A 17,000-nucleotide genomic window follows, 5' to 3' on the forward strand; every position below is an offset into this window, starting at 1 on the left:
TTCAGAAAAGGCAGGCTGCAGCATCCGCCCTGAAGGTGCCGACCGCCCTGGTGAGGCCACATGTGGGAAGGAGCTTCATGGGTTGGGCTGCATGGAGCCACGGGCCAGGAGAGGCACAGCCTTGCGGCTCACAGCCACGCTGGCTGTGCCCTTGCTCAACAGACCATGGAGGTAATGCACTCTGGCAATTGTTTTGCTCCTGCTGTCAATTCTTAAAAGTCTTGCAGATGCCCGCTAAAGTCAATAATGAGCCTTCCCATTAATGGCAGGGGGCTTTGGGCACCGACCAAAGTAGGACACTCACACTCAGGACATAATTCACACCAACATGGTGCTCTTGACACCATCTCGCGAAGACACATATGTACAAACAAATTCAGTTTCACAATCCTCCTTGCCCCTCAGCTTGTATCTTTATGTACAGCTTAAGGAAAATACTTCACTTAAATATGATCTCCCTGTGCTCCAAGTTTTGTGTGATTTTTCTGCCTTTACAGAGCAACATTCAGCTGCCAAAATATTACACTATGCTCCTGGGCACCTTCCAAGCATTGGCTGCCTTAGGGTGAAGGCAGCCAGCTTGGTGCAAGTGAGGGTGTACAGGTGCCATAGGGGCAATTTTTACTGGGTTTCCTATGCCCTGCCAGGAAAAGAAAGCTATTCTTTTGTGACTTGGCTCGTACAAGTACGTGAAAGGGTTTCAGTCAGATAAAACACAAGAAACCCTGCCCACCACACCAGGTAGCCGCAGCCAAAGACAACAGGTCCCGGCTTTCTGCTACATGTTGGTGGCACTGCCGGTAGCAGTGTAGGTCCTGGGGCTGGGCACAACCGTGAACCATACAGTGCCCACTCTGCCTCTGCCAGCCCATCTGAAGGGGAAGCTCAGGGTCTCTTGACATGCCCAGCCTACCTCCATCTAGAGAATTCCCAGCAGCAAGGCTGGGAATTATCAAGATGAAAATTCAGCAGATCTGGCTTTTTCCCCTAAGTCAAGGCCAGCTATTAAACCTCTCGGAAAATACTCATTTCCACAGGTCTGCATCCCTGGCCTGTTGCCCTGAGACCCACCACATCAGGAAGAGTGGAGGCAGGTCAACACAGAACCAATGAGCACGTGAAATGATGGGCATACATGAGCCATCTCTTGTAGCTGATGCTGCTACATGCTGCTCCCCATAACTGGTGCAAAATCAAGACACAAGCACTAAACCCATAAAGTGTTGGAAGAAATCCCTATCCCCTGGCTTTACCGGTGCCAGGGGCTTAGCAGAGAGAACCTGCCTCCTGAGGGACTCCAGTGCCTCTCCAGGGGCACAGATTTTGCCTCTACACAGGCAGGAGAGGCTTGGGCAGACAGACCCCAGTGTGCCAGATATCCCACAGGCACCTCCAAAATGACAATGAGCAGTCGTGCCTGCAGGTGCCTGGCACGACCGGCTGTTTCCAGGAAGGCGTTTGCAAGCCTGTCTAAGCAGGCGTCTGCTGCCACGAGGGAACCTCGGAGAGGAATCCATCAATCGGCGGCAGCAGCCGGAGGTCTCGGCCAGGAGGCTGCACGTGTAATCTCATTGTCTGCACACCAGCAAAGCCATAAATGCTGGTACCTGTGCCAAAGGCATGGAAGAGACCAGATGCTTGAATTAAGTCATCGCTGTAGCTGGCTACTTCGTGTACTACGAATATTGCTGGAGCATGGCCCTGCGCCCATTCGTTGGCCTCAAGCATCACCTGACAGCGAGAGGCACCGTCCTGAACAGTGAAGTCCAGGTGATCATTAAGGGTTGGATGCTCAGGAGAAAATGCTCTTCGTCCCATTGCACGTTTGCAACTGGGGCAGAAATGGATTGCATACTGCTCTTCTTGATGGACATACGGCTGCAAAAACAAGGCAGAGAGGTGCTGCCCTCACCCTTAGTCTGTGCTATAAAACCAGAGTCAAGCGCAGCGGCAACAAAGCCATTAGACTAAACTCGTGGTTGTATCTCTCGCCTCCGTGCTGGCGTTGTGCTGCAGTTTGCTCGGTGTCGGGTGAGTAGGTCTGTCCCTCGCAGGGCTGTGAGTGCGTGCCCCTGTGCTGAGCTAGTGCAGACCTCTCCCGGATGAGGCTGCCCAGAAGTATCTGGCTCTGTCTTTTGGAAAGAGACAGGGAGAGAAAAGCCCATTCAGAGCAGTCACAGCCTCCTCTGGGATGGGGGAAAATTTTTTTTTAAAAATCAATTGCTTCATTTTACAAATATTTCCTGCCCATTTCTTGTTACTGCCTTGTTTGTGAGCACAGACAGGAACAGGGTCTTTTGGGTCAGTTTTTCCCTCTCTTGACTTGGCTTCCCCAGCCACCAGCAGAGATGCAGGGTGACCTGCCACGTTCATATGAGGATGCTGCTCACGCACTCAAGGAGACTGGCAGGATGGCCAGAAACACTGTGCCCGACATCAGGCTCCAGATAATATTTCCAAAAGCACTTTAACGACAGGAGAGCAAAAAGGGCCATGCTCACAGGTTCCCAGTGAGTGATGGGGAGGGAGCACAGCTCCCCCAAAGGGTGTTCTGAGGCACCCAGGTTGGGGACCTCTAGGGAGCTGCTGTGGGAGCAGCCCCGGCTGCAGCTATGTAGGGGAGAGGGAGGCTTGCCCTCAGCTCCTGGCAGCCTTTGGACAAGTCCTCCTGACTCACTGTCAGACCCAACCTGGGCACTTTGGGGCATTGAACAGGATTTTTAAAACCACCACTTTAGTGTCTTTGTGGCACTGGAAGCAATACTGAACATCTGTCTTTGGAGATCAGTTTGGCTGAACTTTCCCAAAGGTCAGATCCAGAGACCCCTCTCTGGCCTGGTCCTGCTGCCAGGTATATATTAGCAAGATCTCTTGGGTCCAGAGCAGGTTTTTGGGAAGGGACCCTATCTGAGGTCATCTTTTGTTCTGAAAGCAGAATTTGTTACTTTAAAAAAAGAAAGAGGAATCCTGCCCTCCCCCACTGGTGCAAAGGCAGAGCCTTGGATGCTGCCTCACCTCGGAAAGAGCATCTGGCTGTTTGGAGAAATGAGAGGCACCACTGTTTTCTTTTGACTAATTTGATGATGTTGCAGTGCTCAGAGAGATGAAGCAGAAGGGAAGTTGCTGAGGCAGCCCTTTGAGAAATTTCTCCAAAGCTTTTCCAAAAAGAAAAGAAAAAAAAAAAAAAGAGCAAAAAGAAAGTTTGCCACTTCACTCCTTTGAATTTGCTTGGCAGAAGAATCTCTCTGATTTCCCAGGCAGAGAGGCGAGATACCCCTAGCTGCTGCAATTTCCAGGGGCCAATTTGGATGAACCGATAAGGATGCTGATGCCCACACTTCCAATGATGGCTCTCCTGCCGTGATGCCAATAGCAGCACCCTGTGCTTTGACTGTGGGGGTGGACTCCTTCCAGACTCTTGTCCCGGTGGCTCAAAACCCTACGCTTGAGCTTGGGACTGTGTGAGAAGCTCACACATGCACACTTCGCCTGCTCTGAGCTTTGGGAGAGAAATATCTTCTTTTTACTTTCTTCCCATCTCCTTGGAGACAGCTGCAAGGCTCCACTGTACATTGCTCCTCCTTCCAGTGCTAGAGGCTGCGGTAAATGGCTCTTGCCTCACCTTTCTTTTGCCCCATGGAAAACCATACTCTAGAGGGCACTGCATCCTCAGAAGTTAATATTTCCTTGCTATCATGCCCCTGGGGCAGTTCACAGTCTGCAAGGCTGGAAAACATGCTGGCTGCAGACTCCTCTCCTCAAGGGTTAAAGCAAGGTCTGGCACAACAGCACATGCTTGAGACAGAGGCAGGAGAAGGGATCAGACAGGATCTGGGATTTGCAGGGTGCAGAGGATGGAGCAGAGCTCAGGAAGGAAGCAGGAGTGTTGGAAGCAGAAGAATTAACTTCAAAAGGTGGGATGCACTCCCTGAAGAGGCAGCCCAGGGCAGGCACTTGCAGAGCAATCAAAGCAAGAAACCACTTCCTAAATAAAAAAGGAAAGTTGAACGGCACTGAAGGAACGGGACAAAAGCCTCACCGACAAGCATGTGGCATAGCTTGAAGAGGTCTTGCACCCTCAGAAGGTCAGAGCGTCACTGGGCTGTGCCCAGTGCTGGGATTAGGGACGAATGAGCTGAGAAAGCTGCACTGAGCAGTTTCGGAGAGAGGCTTATGAAATGCAAGGTTGGTAAATGCCATTGAGTAGACATTGACAGATAAAGACCCGGGGACAGATCCAAGTGATCCCGAAGTCCCACTGGCTTTTTTCAAGATTCAGCCAGCATCATATTGCAACCTGCAACCACCACGCTCTTCCCTTCCCAGCCGTGCCCAAAATGCACCCAGCAGATTTCAGCCTCAGCATCTTACGTGGAGGCCAAACACAGTTCAGGTCTGATGGGAGACCGCAGGCTCGTATGTGGATCATGGGTTTGCTGCTGGTACGACGTACAAAGAGAACAGCCATCCCATAGGATGCAAGAAGCAACACCAGTACAGGGGGCTGAGTGGGTGAAGGGTCCTTTGGAGTCTGCTCCAACAGGGCTTCATGGAGGTATATTTGGGTAGAATATATTATTTGCAGGCACAAAATACCTCTCTGGATTAGACTGATCTAGTCAGAGTGATGAGGAAGAATCCACTGAGGGAGAAGGGGAGGGTTATTCACTGCCAAAGCTTCCTACCTCACCGTTTTGCAGAATGGCAATAACATGATAGTTTCAGGGAACCTTTTCATTTCAGAGGTTTTAAAGTTTCATGTCCAAGTACAGACTAAAGAAGATGTCAGAAATGCAAATGAAATGTTTTGAGCAGCACAAAGAGATTTTGGCGGTGGCAAAGGAGGTGGCAGGAAGAGAATTTTCTCTTCAAGAACTGCAAAATTACGGGGTTTGTTCCAATGCACGATGGAGCCTGATACCTTGAAACCCTCCATAAACAGAATTCCTGCTCTCAGCGCACTACTCCCTCTCGGGCCTGCTGATGCTGCTTTTTGGACCAAAACTGCCATGTTTCCATCATGCTGTTCATGTTATGGAATAGACCTGAGAAGAAAAATAAATACTGGCAACTCAGTGGAAGGGGAGAGGAGGGAAGATGGGACATGACAATCTGCCTAGAGCTCAGAGGGAAAAACAGACCTAGGTTAGCTGGCAGAGAGTGAATCAAACTCTATTTTTGTTTTCTAGCCCACGGTGAGCCTCATGGCAGAAATGCCAGCTCTAATCATACCTTGTGCCCCACTTCCATGCTCTGTTTTGTGATCAACTTCATCACAGATGGTTTGAGCCAAGTAGCAGACATTCAGCTGTGGTTGCAGCCCATCCCATGGACACCCACCATGGACCCAGGGCACCTTACAGCTAGAAATCAGCAGAGAGCAAGCACCAGGTCATCACAGGAGCAACTCCTCCGGGGAGCATAGACCATGGGTGCAAGGGAAAGAGATGAACTGGTATTTTTTCCCAATGCATACTTAACAATTTCCAATTTTCCTTACAAGTAACATCAGAGACATGGGCTGGAAACCCAAAGCATCAGGTGTAATTTGAATCACTTTTGGCAAAGTCCACCTTGAACATGGAGTATTTGGCTCCTTGTGAATCAGCTCAAACTTGTACGATTCCTTTCTGCCCTAGGAAAGCTGTCACAGCTCTTGTGAGCCAGACCAGCTTTGACAAAGTGCTGCAGGCTGTGAAGGTCAGCACCAGGCGAAGACGGAGACAGAACAGGATTGGTCCCGAGACCAGCATCTCCAGCCAGACTGATGGTCAAGTGATCTAGGCTCTAGGTGTCAAGATCAAGGATAAGAGAGGTTTTGCACCCTCCTGGTGTCTAAGTAGAACTCTCTTCCTGTTTTGACTAATGCCAGCTTCGCTTACTGCCCCCCAAGCCTAGAGACCTCACAGCCTACAGCATTAGAGCTGCATCAATCTGATAAAGCTTGCTTATTTTTGGGGGGCATTTCTTTGGCATTGACCAACACAGTCTCCACAGTTATCTGCTCCCCGTCGCTCCCTGACCTTTCTACACTTCTCTTATGGACCAAGAAAATTCTCACTGTAGAAGACCTTCATGATGCCCCAGCTCTGTCCGAGACCAAGCAGAGGAGATGAATCATCTCCAGCACGTCGCAGGAGTGGGAGGAGAGGCGGCTGAGAAATGCCCTTTACCCTGCAGAGCATCTCTTGACAAGTTTTCCCTGCAGTATATCTCCTTTCCCACTGCTGTGCTTGAGCCCAGGTCTTCTCGCTCATACAGACTCCTACCACAAAAGCGAGACTGCAGCCTTTCATAAAGCAGAAGATTGAAGACTAATTTTGACCAAAAAGTGGATTTTCAGTCCCAAGGTACCTAGATTACACAGTCTTGTTTTTTGTTTTTTTTTTTTTTAAAAAGGATATTGAAAAATAAAGTGAGTGGAGTTTTGGTGAAGTACCCACTTCACTAATATTCTTGCTGGCTTGAGGCCCTTCAGTTTAAGTGAATTCAAAGTGTTTTGGTTTAATCTCTCTGTGAGTAGAAGAGACGCCTCAAAGAAAAATCACATTTTTCATCCTTTCCTCCAGCCAGGGAAGAATTTCCTCAGATAACTTGCAGCTGGTGGGACAGGATGGGGGACACTGGGGGACACAGTTTAAAGGGTGAGGCTGTACCTTGTACCAATGCTTGGGAATATGCCCTCTGGGGGCTTCACCAGATCATGATCCCCAGCTCCATCGCAGCAGTCTTAGCACAAACAGAGGGACAGAAGGGATTTTTAAGCACCCCTGCGTATTTGTTGGACCTTTAGTCAAGCATAACACCTTCAGGGTCTCAATTCTCTGATTGCTTAAACCAGGTTCCCCCAGGGGTGGGTTGGTGCTGGATTAAAGGAAATGCAGACTGGGCAGGTGGTGCTCAGACTTCCAGGGAGAGCGCTGGGCTCAGGGGGTTAAATTGCCTCCTATTGCGCAGCAGACACCAAAACCAACGGTTTCTGAAAGCAGCCAAACAAAAAAGCAGTGTGCTGAGACCTGGGGGCGTGCATGGCGGGAGGGGACGGCAGGGGAGGATATCCCCAAGCACGCCCTGTCCCACTGCTCTTCCCCAGACATCTGCCACCCGCCGCCGGCGCAGAGCTGATTTTTCTTCCTCTGACTCAGTGTGACCACCCTAATGGGCTTTAAGTCACCATGTCCTCCGCGGAAAAAATGCACAATCTGGGAGAGAGCAGAAATGACAGCGTGAAAACAACCAAAAATTAAAAAAAAAAAAAGAAGATGGAAAACGGACAGTGTGGGTGTTGGTTTGTGATGGGAGTGATTGGGAGCTCAGCCTGGGCTCTGCCACCGAGCCAGGCAGGGAACCCACCACAGGGATCCCGCTCCTCCACAGCCAACAGCTAAACAACAGCTCTGCTTTCATCTCTCATTGTTTCTGATAAAAAAAAAAATAAATACAACTTCTTTCCCTCCCTAAGGAAACAGGTGCAGCAAGGGAACTTGAAGATACAAACCTCTCTGCCACTGAACTGAGATCACCGTCTTCAGCAAACCCTCCTGAAAAAGCCTCCTGGCTTTTACAGCCAGTCAATAACTGAGGGCAGCCACAGCCTGCTGCGGCACTTGACACTGCTAAAATGTGTTCAGGGACTTGGGGAAAGGCAACAGGAAAAGGCAACCTATCATTGCTAATAAATAGCCAGGAGGCGAGAGAGCTGGTAGCAAAAAAAAACCAGCCACTAACAACATTTTTGCAAAGCATGAAGGGCCACAGGGAGCTGCTTCGGCTCCAGAGCGATGGTCTACATCTCAGTAAAATGCCGAGGAAGATCAGGAGGGCACCACCACACACACGGCCCCTTCCAGAAGCAGATATCAGAAATGAAACTGTTCCACCCACTTCACCATCCTCAAGAGGCAATGGGGCAAGCATCCATATGTCCCCACCCTTGTTATACATGTATACGCATATTGAAATAATTAGCTTGATCTAGAAAGAGCAGAGGGGATGAACAGGCAGCTCTGCTGTTGCATTTCAACAAGGGATGGCCATTTCTGATCTCTCAATATGAAACATTTCCTCCCTTCCCAGAAGACAGGAGCACCCAAGGCAGGTCCCACTTACACAGAGGTGCCCTCAGCTTCCGCTGGAGCGGGACTGGGGCTCCCCTCTCCCCTCCCCAAAGCCAGAGCCTGACTGCAAAAAGCACAGAAGGTTTTGAAACTCATTTCTCCTGGGAAGCATCATACTCTGCCAGTCTGACCTTCCTTCTCCCTCGCCGGCAGTTAATCAATAGCAGATTTCAAGGGGAGAGCTCCAAGGCAGAGCATCAAGGACAGACAGTACTATAAATCTGATTTGGCAGGTGGGAAAACTGAGGCACAGGGTTTTGTTTAAAACTTAAAACAAATGAGATGGAGAACATGGAACAGAAGCAAATCCTAGCCTAGCCCACAATCCACCACATCGCATAGCTCAGATTTCAACAAGACATTACCCCTGCTCTCTCCCTGATTTCCCATGCTTACATCTTTCTCCCTTTCTTCCACCTCTACTCCCAATTTTTTATTCCTTTTATCTTCCCCCCATCAACCAATTCCCACCCTTGTTTGCATCCCTTCCTCTCTATCTCTATCCTGCTGTGTCAGACAGCAGCTGTTTCTGGAGAGGTGCCACCGACACCTAAACCAGCCGCGTTGGGTAGCCAAAACCAACACGTTTCACCAAATGTAAAAAAAAAATGTATTTAGGGACCTACCAGTCCACCTGGACTTCTATATCTCTTGTCTCTACCTTGGAGGGTGCATCTCCATCGCTGTCCTTACTGCTGCTCTTCAGGAGATCCAGGACGGGCTCAATTTCTTTGAGCAGTTCATTGTCTTCCACACCACCGTTGAGGCAAGGGCGACCACAAGCACCCTCCTTCCCCTTCCCAGCATCCTGCCCTCTGTTGCCAGTAACGACGCCGTTAACATGGATCATCGGCTCCACCTCCTGCCTGACCTCTCTTGTCCACAGGGAGCCCATGGTGTGGTCAGCTGCTGGCAGCGGCTGCTCTTTGCTGTGCAGGCTTGGGTTGGACAAGTCAACCACCTTTGGAGTGGGGTAGAGGGGTCTGGTGACACGGATGGTTTTCGGTGTCCCGTCACCCGCAAAAGTGGTCTCCAGGTGAGTGGTGAAGCCCTCGGGGCCCCGCAGGATGAGGACCACGTAAGTCTCAGAGGCGATGCTTCTCAGTATCTCCAGTGCAGTCTCATAGCTCATGTCCACCAGGGGCCTGCCATTGACAGCTAAAATGATGTCTCCAGCCTGGATGAGGCCACTCTGCTCTGCAGCCCCTCCCCGGATTAGGTCCGAGATGATGACAGGCGGCTTGCTGACGCGCTCCTTCACTAGAAAGCCGAGGCCACCCACCTTGCGCTTGAAGAGCCTTACAGAGATGACGTTGGGCTGTATCTGCTGCACGCTGAACACATTCTCTTCCATGGCAGCCTCCCTCTTCGAGCCTGCAGACCAGGACCTTGACAGCCACTGAGTGCAAAGAAATTTGCTGCCAGAGATGCTTATCCACGCCGGGGCAGGGAAAGGACAACTCCTTGGCTTTTAGGAAACTGGCCTCACTACAAAACTCCTCTGGGCTTTGGCTGCAGCCTGGCTTTCTGCAGCATACTCACTGACACCTCTCTCCCAAACTGATGTCCTGGGAAAGTCAGGGTGTATCACTGGTGGAAAGCAAGGCTAGGGGCAGGGCAGGCAAGACAGGCAGGGTTGGGCATCACGTGGCCGAGCAGGGGCTGGAGGGGGCAACATGCCAGCGTCCAGTCAGCTTCTGGTCCTGTTCTGGGCAGAGCAGGGGAGGCAGCCCGCTCACTTCACCGGCATCCCTGCAAATGGTCCACGAGGTTCTTTATCTAGAAAGGAGGAAAAAACAACAAAGGAGAAAGAAAATTGACATAGGGCAGACACGAGTGGGGGCTCAGCACGGGGCTCGGCATGCCACAGACACCCTCATGCATTCAGCCTGTCCCCACAGATGTCATCCCCTGGGCTGCTTTTGGGAGACAGGCTGCAGTCTCCCATTGCTCTGGGCTTTGTTTCTTCTGCTCCCCCTGCAAAAATCAGTGCCATCTGTTCGGCAGGGGCCAGAAAAGTGCCAGGGGGAGAGGGGGAGCTCTGGGACGGGGCTGCTGGGCAGCCTTGCTTGGACCCTCCCTGCTTTGCCCATAGGTTGCAAGCAAAAACCGTGCAAGTCTGGCAAATGGGTAGAGCTGCATGGAGCTGAGCGGCAATTTCTGCCAGCTGAGGATCTTGTCTCCATGTGTTTTCTGGAGTATCCGACAACCTGATGGTCGAGATGGATTGGGGTGACCAGGCAGGGGATGTATGTCCCTGCCCAGGGTGAAACCCATTCCATAGGTGCTGTCACACTGAGACCCTTTCACTGCTTCAGGAGAAAGAGTAGCAGCCACGAGAAAAATGAGGACATTCAGCTCCCCTTACCCTGAGTTGCAGCAAAGCATTTACAATGGCAAGTGCTCTTAAGTCTGGCTACAAGGATCACAGTCTCAGCTTGGCTCAGCTCCTCTTCTCCCCATATTTCAAGCCTGGCATGGGGATACAGGAGGCAAAGCTAGCACTCCCCCATCCCCAGCCCTGCCATCCAGTTCTGAACCGTTCCCAAACAAACTGCTTTAGCTGATGGAAAACCATCTAGAGAAGAACGTGCAATGAGTTTCCCCAGCTCTTGGGGGAACCTTATGCAGCTGGGCATGACTTTCTACAGCCCTCACGTGGCTTGGGGAGCCAAGTCTCATTGATTCCTGATGGGACCCTACGCTTGCATTCAATAACTTCAACTCCCAAATCCTCTCCATGTTCCCCTCCCATTTCTTAGATGCTCTGGAGAACGTTTCTCTCTGTGACTGTGCCCTGACATTTAGCAGCAAGCTGAAATGCAGATGCCTTCTTTTCTTTTTTAAATCTAAATTTTGGGGAGAGAACAGAGGGCACTAGATCTGCAGGCTGGAGGCACTGACATGCCAAGGAAAACAGTCTTCTGTTTCCCAGGGGCAACATATTCAGGACCGCATTTTCACATTCTGACACCTCACAAAGAGCCCCCCTCTGCCAGGAGCTCCCTCCAGCACCCAGATGGGAAAAAGAGGGCTCTGAGGAGCAGGGCAGTAACGCCAGCCCTGTCATTAACTCACTTGAGTATTTTAATCCTCATGTGACAAAGGCTGCTGACCCCAGACTGGTTCTTTACAGGCCGAATAAAGCAATTGGAGCCCAACAACCTGAGCCAATAGATTTAACCCCTATATACCCTTCTCCTGCCATTACTCAGCCCTGCAGAGCAGTAGCAGCACACAAAGGGTTAAATGCCCTTAAGTAGGTCAGGGGGAAGTCACCTCCTCAAGGGCTAATTAGCCCGGGTGACATAAACCCTAATTGCTGGGTGACTTCCTGAAAGTGGCCCAGAGGTCACTGGAGCAGGACCTCTGCCAGCCGTGATGGGCTGTGCCACCTCACAGGGCCTGGGGCAGCAGAGCAGGACATCTCCTCCAGATCCTCAGGCCTTCTGGGGAGGGAAGGTCACAGATTTGGGGAGGAAGGAGGGAGGCAGAGATCTGCTTGGACAGGGAAGGTTCTGCCCCTCTCCCTTTCCAGCCCCTCCATCCCTTCCCGAGCCAGACCCCGCTTTCACGGCAGCACTGGACACAGTGGCACAGGCAGGACCCCAGCCAAGTCTTCCCCCTCTTTCACAGGCAAGAGCCCTCAGGCATTTTGCTGCCAGTGCCAAACCACAGGATCAGCTTCCTCCTCCCTGCCCAGGGTCTGCCTTTTCCTCACCCTGCTCCCAGCAGCCCACCAGCGTGGTCCCTGCATCTCCTAGCCCCTCCACTGGTCCCCGCTGCCAATGAGGTCACCGCCACCGTGACATCCAGGCAAGCCACCGATTCACGCAGGACTTGTTTCTAATGTGTGAGCTGACGCCGTAAGGACGAACAAGGCTTTGAAAGCAGTGTAAGTACCACATGAGTGTGGGCTGTCAACTTCCCTGTCCAGGGGACAACCCTGTTATTTGCTCTGAATTAGTCATCGGCTACGTGGTGCTCGTGAACTCCTCGCAGTGAGTGAAGTCTGTGTTTGCATCGTGCCCATCTCAGTGAGGCCAGAGCCATCCTGGGGACTGCCCGACACAAGCCCCCGTCACCACTGGGCTGTAGGCATCCCCAGCAGCTCCCACAGGCGGATGCCTAAGAGCTGGAGGAGATGGTGATGCCTTTCAACCTGGCTCAACCGCTTACTGCAGTGCTTGCAGGGGAGCAGGGCATTGCGGAGCTCACTGGAAAGGATCCTCATCCTCCCCGAAAAGCTGTGAAACCCCAAAATGTTTACAGTCCCTCACTCTTCTCCCAACAGGCCAATTTCCAGTTCTTATAGCTAAGCTTCTAATTAGTTACATACGTGCAGCTCCAGCCTGCAAAATCCCAGAGACCAACATTATTGCTGGGTGTATATCATTCCCCATCCCCAAAACCCACCGACATTTTAGCATTCCCTACAAGAGGAAAGAGAAGAAAAAAGTAGATTCTAGGCGACACCTAAGCACCCAGCCAGGCATTTCTCCAAGATGGGGGTGAGCACCAGCGCGTCCCCTACAGACAAGAGGGCACCTCGCTCCCCGACCTTGCGTGCTCTCGCCCGCAGGTGAGCGGTGGCCAGTATCTTCCCCTGCCTCAGCTGCGGACTCTGCAGTGGCAGCTGAGGACTGGCTGAAAGACAGGGAATGACATTATTTACCTCTTCAGGATTTTTCCCCTCCCTCAAGCTCAAGCCTTTTATTTCCTATTTCTCAGCTGCTAACCAGAGTAAGGAAGGTCAGAAAAAAGCCAGAAGCAGAGGGACAGGCAAGGAGATTGAGGGCAACCTGTCTCTAAGTCCCTGACCCTTCTTCTCCTTTGGAGAAGAGTCAGACAAGCATTTTCATAGACTCATAAAATCATTTACCTTTGAAAATAACCTTAAGATCACCAAGTCCAACCTTTTTCCAGCTATAAAATCTTGCACAAATTCAGACTGACGATGGGAGGGACAGGGAGACGTTAGGGCATGAGAAGGCAGCAGGAGACACCCAGGAGCACATAGTAGGCTTCCCCAGACTCCCAGCACAGGTCAGGCCTTCCCCCATACCCAGCTCCCAAGGTGTCCTGGGACATCTGCAGGTCTGTTCCCAGAGGGAACACGTTCCAGATGAAACCTGAAGCATTCAACCCCGTGTGAAGCGATGGGGAGCTGATGGGTGTTTGCAGCACAGGTGGCTGAGCTGTGCTCAGCTCTGCCGAGTTCCGTTCTCCCCATGAGCATCATTAAGAGCCTGATTTATGAACCCAAAAGCAGTAACACCTTTGCCAGGTTGCACATTTAAAGCTACTGGAGGTGTCACGTCTAACTCCTTAAAACCAGTGAGAGCAGTGAGCAGAGTTTCACTGGGGTGAGCGCTACTCAGGTGGAAACACTTATTTCACCCCTGAAAGACCGCCACGAGATAGATGATGCCATGGGCAAAGCTGGGCTCAGCTCCCCGCTGAGCCACCCTGCTTGAATAAACATCCATGGATGGTGCTGTCCCACTCCCTGCCTCAGTTTCCTGCCTCTTTCCAAAGCGTAAAAACAACTCAAATTACAGAAGAGCAATGAACCCTGTGGAGCAGCAAACTTGTAGCACCCCAGACAGGCGTTACAAAAAGCGTTAACTCTGATCTCGACACCGATCCACACTGACATAGCTTGTTTGGAGGCTTTAATCAGCGCAGGGAAGAGCAGCAGAACAGGCTACCCTACAGCAGCGATGAAGGCATTCACTTAACAAACATGCCCTACAAAAACCAATAACGAAAAGCTTTTAGAGTCACCAGATAACATCTCAAGCAACAAACTCCAGCACATATGTTAGTTGGATGATTTGATTTAGAAAGCAAAGTAGAGGAAAAATCAATCTTAGTAGCTTAAACACAATATCTTAACTCTCCCATCAAGGAGCTGCAGGCTATGGTGAGCTAGGATGTACCCAGCACCAGTCCTTCGGCTTGGGCACTTGGGTTGCCCTTGCCCTCGCAAATCAATTTTGAGTCTTGTCTTCCCTGCAGTAATGGCTTACATTTCTACGTGCCAGCTTTAAATGGACACCATTGTCCTATTTAATTAGTTTTCGTGGGATTTATAGTGTTCAATGAAGAACCCCAGGGCTGATGGATTTATGCCCGTTTAATTTTTATGACCCGTGGAGCATCAGTGAATCTGATGAGGAGCAATGGGATGCAACATATGCACAGTTACTGTAAACCTGCGTGTTTGTGCATTTGAAAATGGAGCATTAAAGTGATTCACTGGCAGCCAGCTCACTCGTGCCAGCAGTTCTGTGCTCAACTCCCGCTCGGCTCAGACCAATACTGCAGTGTTTCTATATACATGGCCTTTTAATCCTGAGAATATATAGATAATGTTCCCCCCGCTATCTCTTATTATCTACCTCCCACCAACCTTGCCAAAGCCTGCCCAGGAAGGAGCGAGCCCTTTTTCCTTCACAGCCAAATCACACGCTCTCCTTCTCCCTTCCCATCCCCAGCGCATAAGGCTGGGAAGTGGCTATTTCACCTAGGCCACAACATTTTCTTCACTGCTAATAAATCTGATTTACACATAGGAGTGAATTAAATAAGAGGCACTTTGCCATCTGTACAAAACCGTGGTGCCAGTGCCCAGCGTCCAGTGATGCTGCAGAGCTGCTGGACCACTCCACGCAGCCACGGAAACCAGCAGTCTTGAGAAGGATGCTGCCGAAGGGATGAAATGCTACGGTCTCAGCCCTGGAGACCCCCTCGCCTCCCCGTCAGCAGGGCATGGATGTTTGCACTGAAAACATGCCTATCACTGGTAAAAGCACAGTTAACAAAATAAACTCTTCCTTTCTGATATAAATAAATCTAGGTCCATTCCCTGAGAGGGTTCATTTGTCTCTAATCGGGGGGTTGTTTTCTGGAAAGTGAAAAAATACATATTTGTTCATGGCCATATCATTGGGCTGAAGCTGCCCCAAAGCCCCATGCCCTGCACATTTATCCAACTCCTGGCATTTGCTTTTGTGTTCGTCCCAACCGTCCCTCTGTGAGGAATTAAACAGCCGAGGAAAGCCTGGTCCTGCTGGTGCAAGCAGCCACCGGCACGCCTTCTAGGAAGTCAGACTAGATGATCATTGCAGGTCCCTTCCAACTGAAATATTCTGTTCTATTCGGGCCAGCGTCCTGCACGCTCCTAATCACGGAGCAGCTGGAGGCGACAGAACTGCAGAGAAACTTTGCTATAATGTAATGAAGTCCCTCATTCCTCTCCCCTTCTCCCCATCCGATGTGAACTGCACCTCTCCAAGCGGATCACAGGCAATACATTTTAATGTTGCCAAGAAAACTGTGTCGACAAACTTTCCTTGTTTTTTTTTAGATGGCAGAAACAAGGTCTTGTTTTAATTTGGAGTTCAAGGATTAGCATGTTTCAGTAACACACCTACCATTTATCTTTTACTATTTTGTACAATATTTTCTTGGCGCCTATGGTGTGCGGCTGAAATGGAGTTTAGATAAAACTGTCAATTCTGCTGCTAACCCCATCTGAAAGTGGTGTTCTTATTAGGGCTCGGCCCATCTATAAAACATAAATTTTATCGCCATCAATTTGCCAAGAGGATTGGAATTACACCAGCGACTCCCATTTGACAAATGGGACCTGTGTTAACACAACACTACTTTGTCCTAAATGACAAAATAGGTAGATAGGAAATAAATGAGAAAATGCCACTTGATGGATGGTCTCAAAATCCAGTCGCAGCACGAGAGGGGAACCGTGGCTCCATTTAGAAAAAAAGAAAGAGGGAATTTAAAAATCACAGCAGGTTGGCTGGAGCTGTAATAGCTCCAGAGCCGCCAGCCAGCATCAATAAAGTCAGCAGCAGAACCCTCAGCTCAGAGTCGGTCCAGGAATTAGAGTCCTGGCTCGTTTCAGCAACTCACGTTCTTATCCCCTCCTTTGCTGCCGACTCCCCAAAATCTTCCTAGCATGGCACTAAGTTTTCCGACTCTAACAAGCCAGTGGGAGAAGTAGCCTCATAAGGACACTGAGTAGCAATAGACCTTATTGTCACTGCCTTTCATAAAGAGTGACTCATATAGCTATTTAAAAAACTCAGGAAAACATAAGGCTCCTCACGGCGCAAGCCTGGGTTCCTCAGTCTGGAGGCATAAGCCTCCTGCCTGGTCCCCGTGAAAACTTACCACTGAAAAGGCTGTGGGATTTTCTCTGTCCCCTGAGCATCGCTACCATCGCTCTTCAACATCAAAAACTGCAGGAGGACTAGAGGTGTGATTCCCCACTGATTAATCCGGTACGCGGAGTCAAAGCAGAGCTCTCGCCCTCTTTGCATCCTCAGTGACTACGCAAGGCGGAAAGCAAAGATAATTTGTTTCCCTGAGTTTCTATCCACGCTTTTCTTAAGGTTTTGCATTAGCACTTGTTGCCATAGTATCAACAGCAGCAGCAAAGTTCTTTGTGGGCCTCCTGGGACCCACTCCTTGTCCCACAGAGGGCTCTGGCTCTAATTTGGGCAGGATTGGGGTGGGAGGATGTGGAATTTTCTGCTTCCTAATTTTTGCTAAAGGTGCTGCTGGTGAGAGTGAGGCTGTTACTTAGAAGCAGCATTGGCAACATCATGCTCACGCCACCAGCATCCCTGAACACAGGGCTGGGCATGGGGAACTGTGGCAAGAAGCCGTGAGTGCATGGAGAGAGGAGTGAAAGTGGGCCCTGATACTCATCGGGGCTTTTCCACTTCCCCCTTGGGACAGTCCCATGCTAGTGATGCTGCCTTTGGCTGAAGCAGCCCCAGCCCTTTTCTTGAAAACAGAGAGTTTTCCCCTGTGCCAGAGGAGAGGATTTTATCTTCCCAAGACCCTGCTCCT

At 50.5% G+C, this 17,000-nt stretch overlaps 1 protein-coding gene across 3 annotated transcripts in view; it reads right to left on the bottom strand.

The window, feature by feature from the left end:
* NOS1 (nitric oxide synthase 1) overlaps nucleotides 1-17,000 on the bottom strand; it is a 77,888-nt gene that overhangs the window by 38,268 nt on the left and 22,620 nt on the right. For all 3 annotated transcript variants that reach the window (XM_075109898.1, XM_075109897.1, XM_075109899.1), the window contains exon 2: nucleotides 8,744-9,896. In XM_075109898.1, the coding sequence (XP_074965999.1) occupies nucleotides 8,744-9,471 (728 nt within the window). In that variant the 5' untranslated portion in view covers nucleotides 9,472-9,896. The remainder of the gene's footprint in view (nucleotides 1-8,743; nucleotides 9,897-17,000) is intronic.

This window comes from Phalacrocorax aristotelis, chromosome 15 (assembly GCF_949628215.1).
Source record: "Phalacrocorax aristotelis chromosome 15, bGulAri2.1, whole genome shotgun sequence".
Taxonomy (NCBI): domain Eukaryota; kingdom Metazoa; phylum Chordata; class Aves; order Suliformes; family Phalacrocoracidae; genus Phalacrocorax; species Phalacrocorax aristotelis.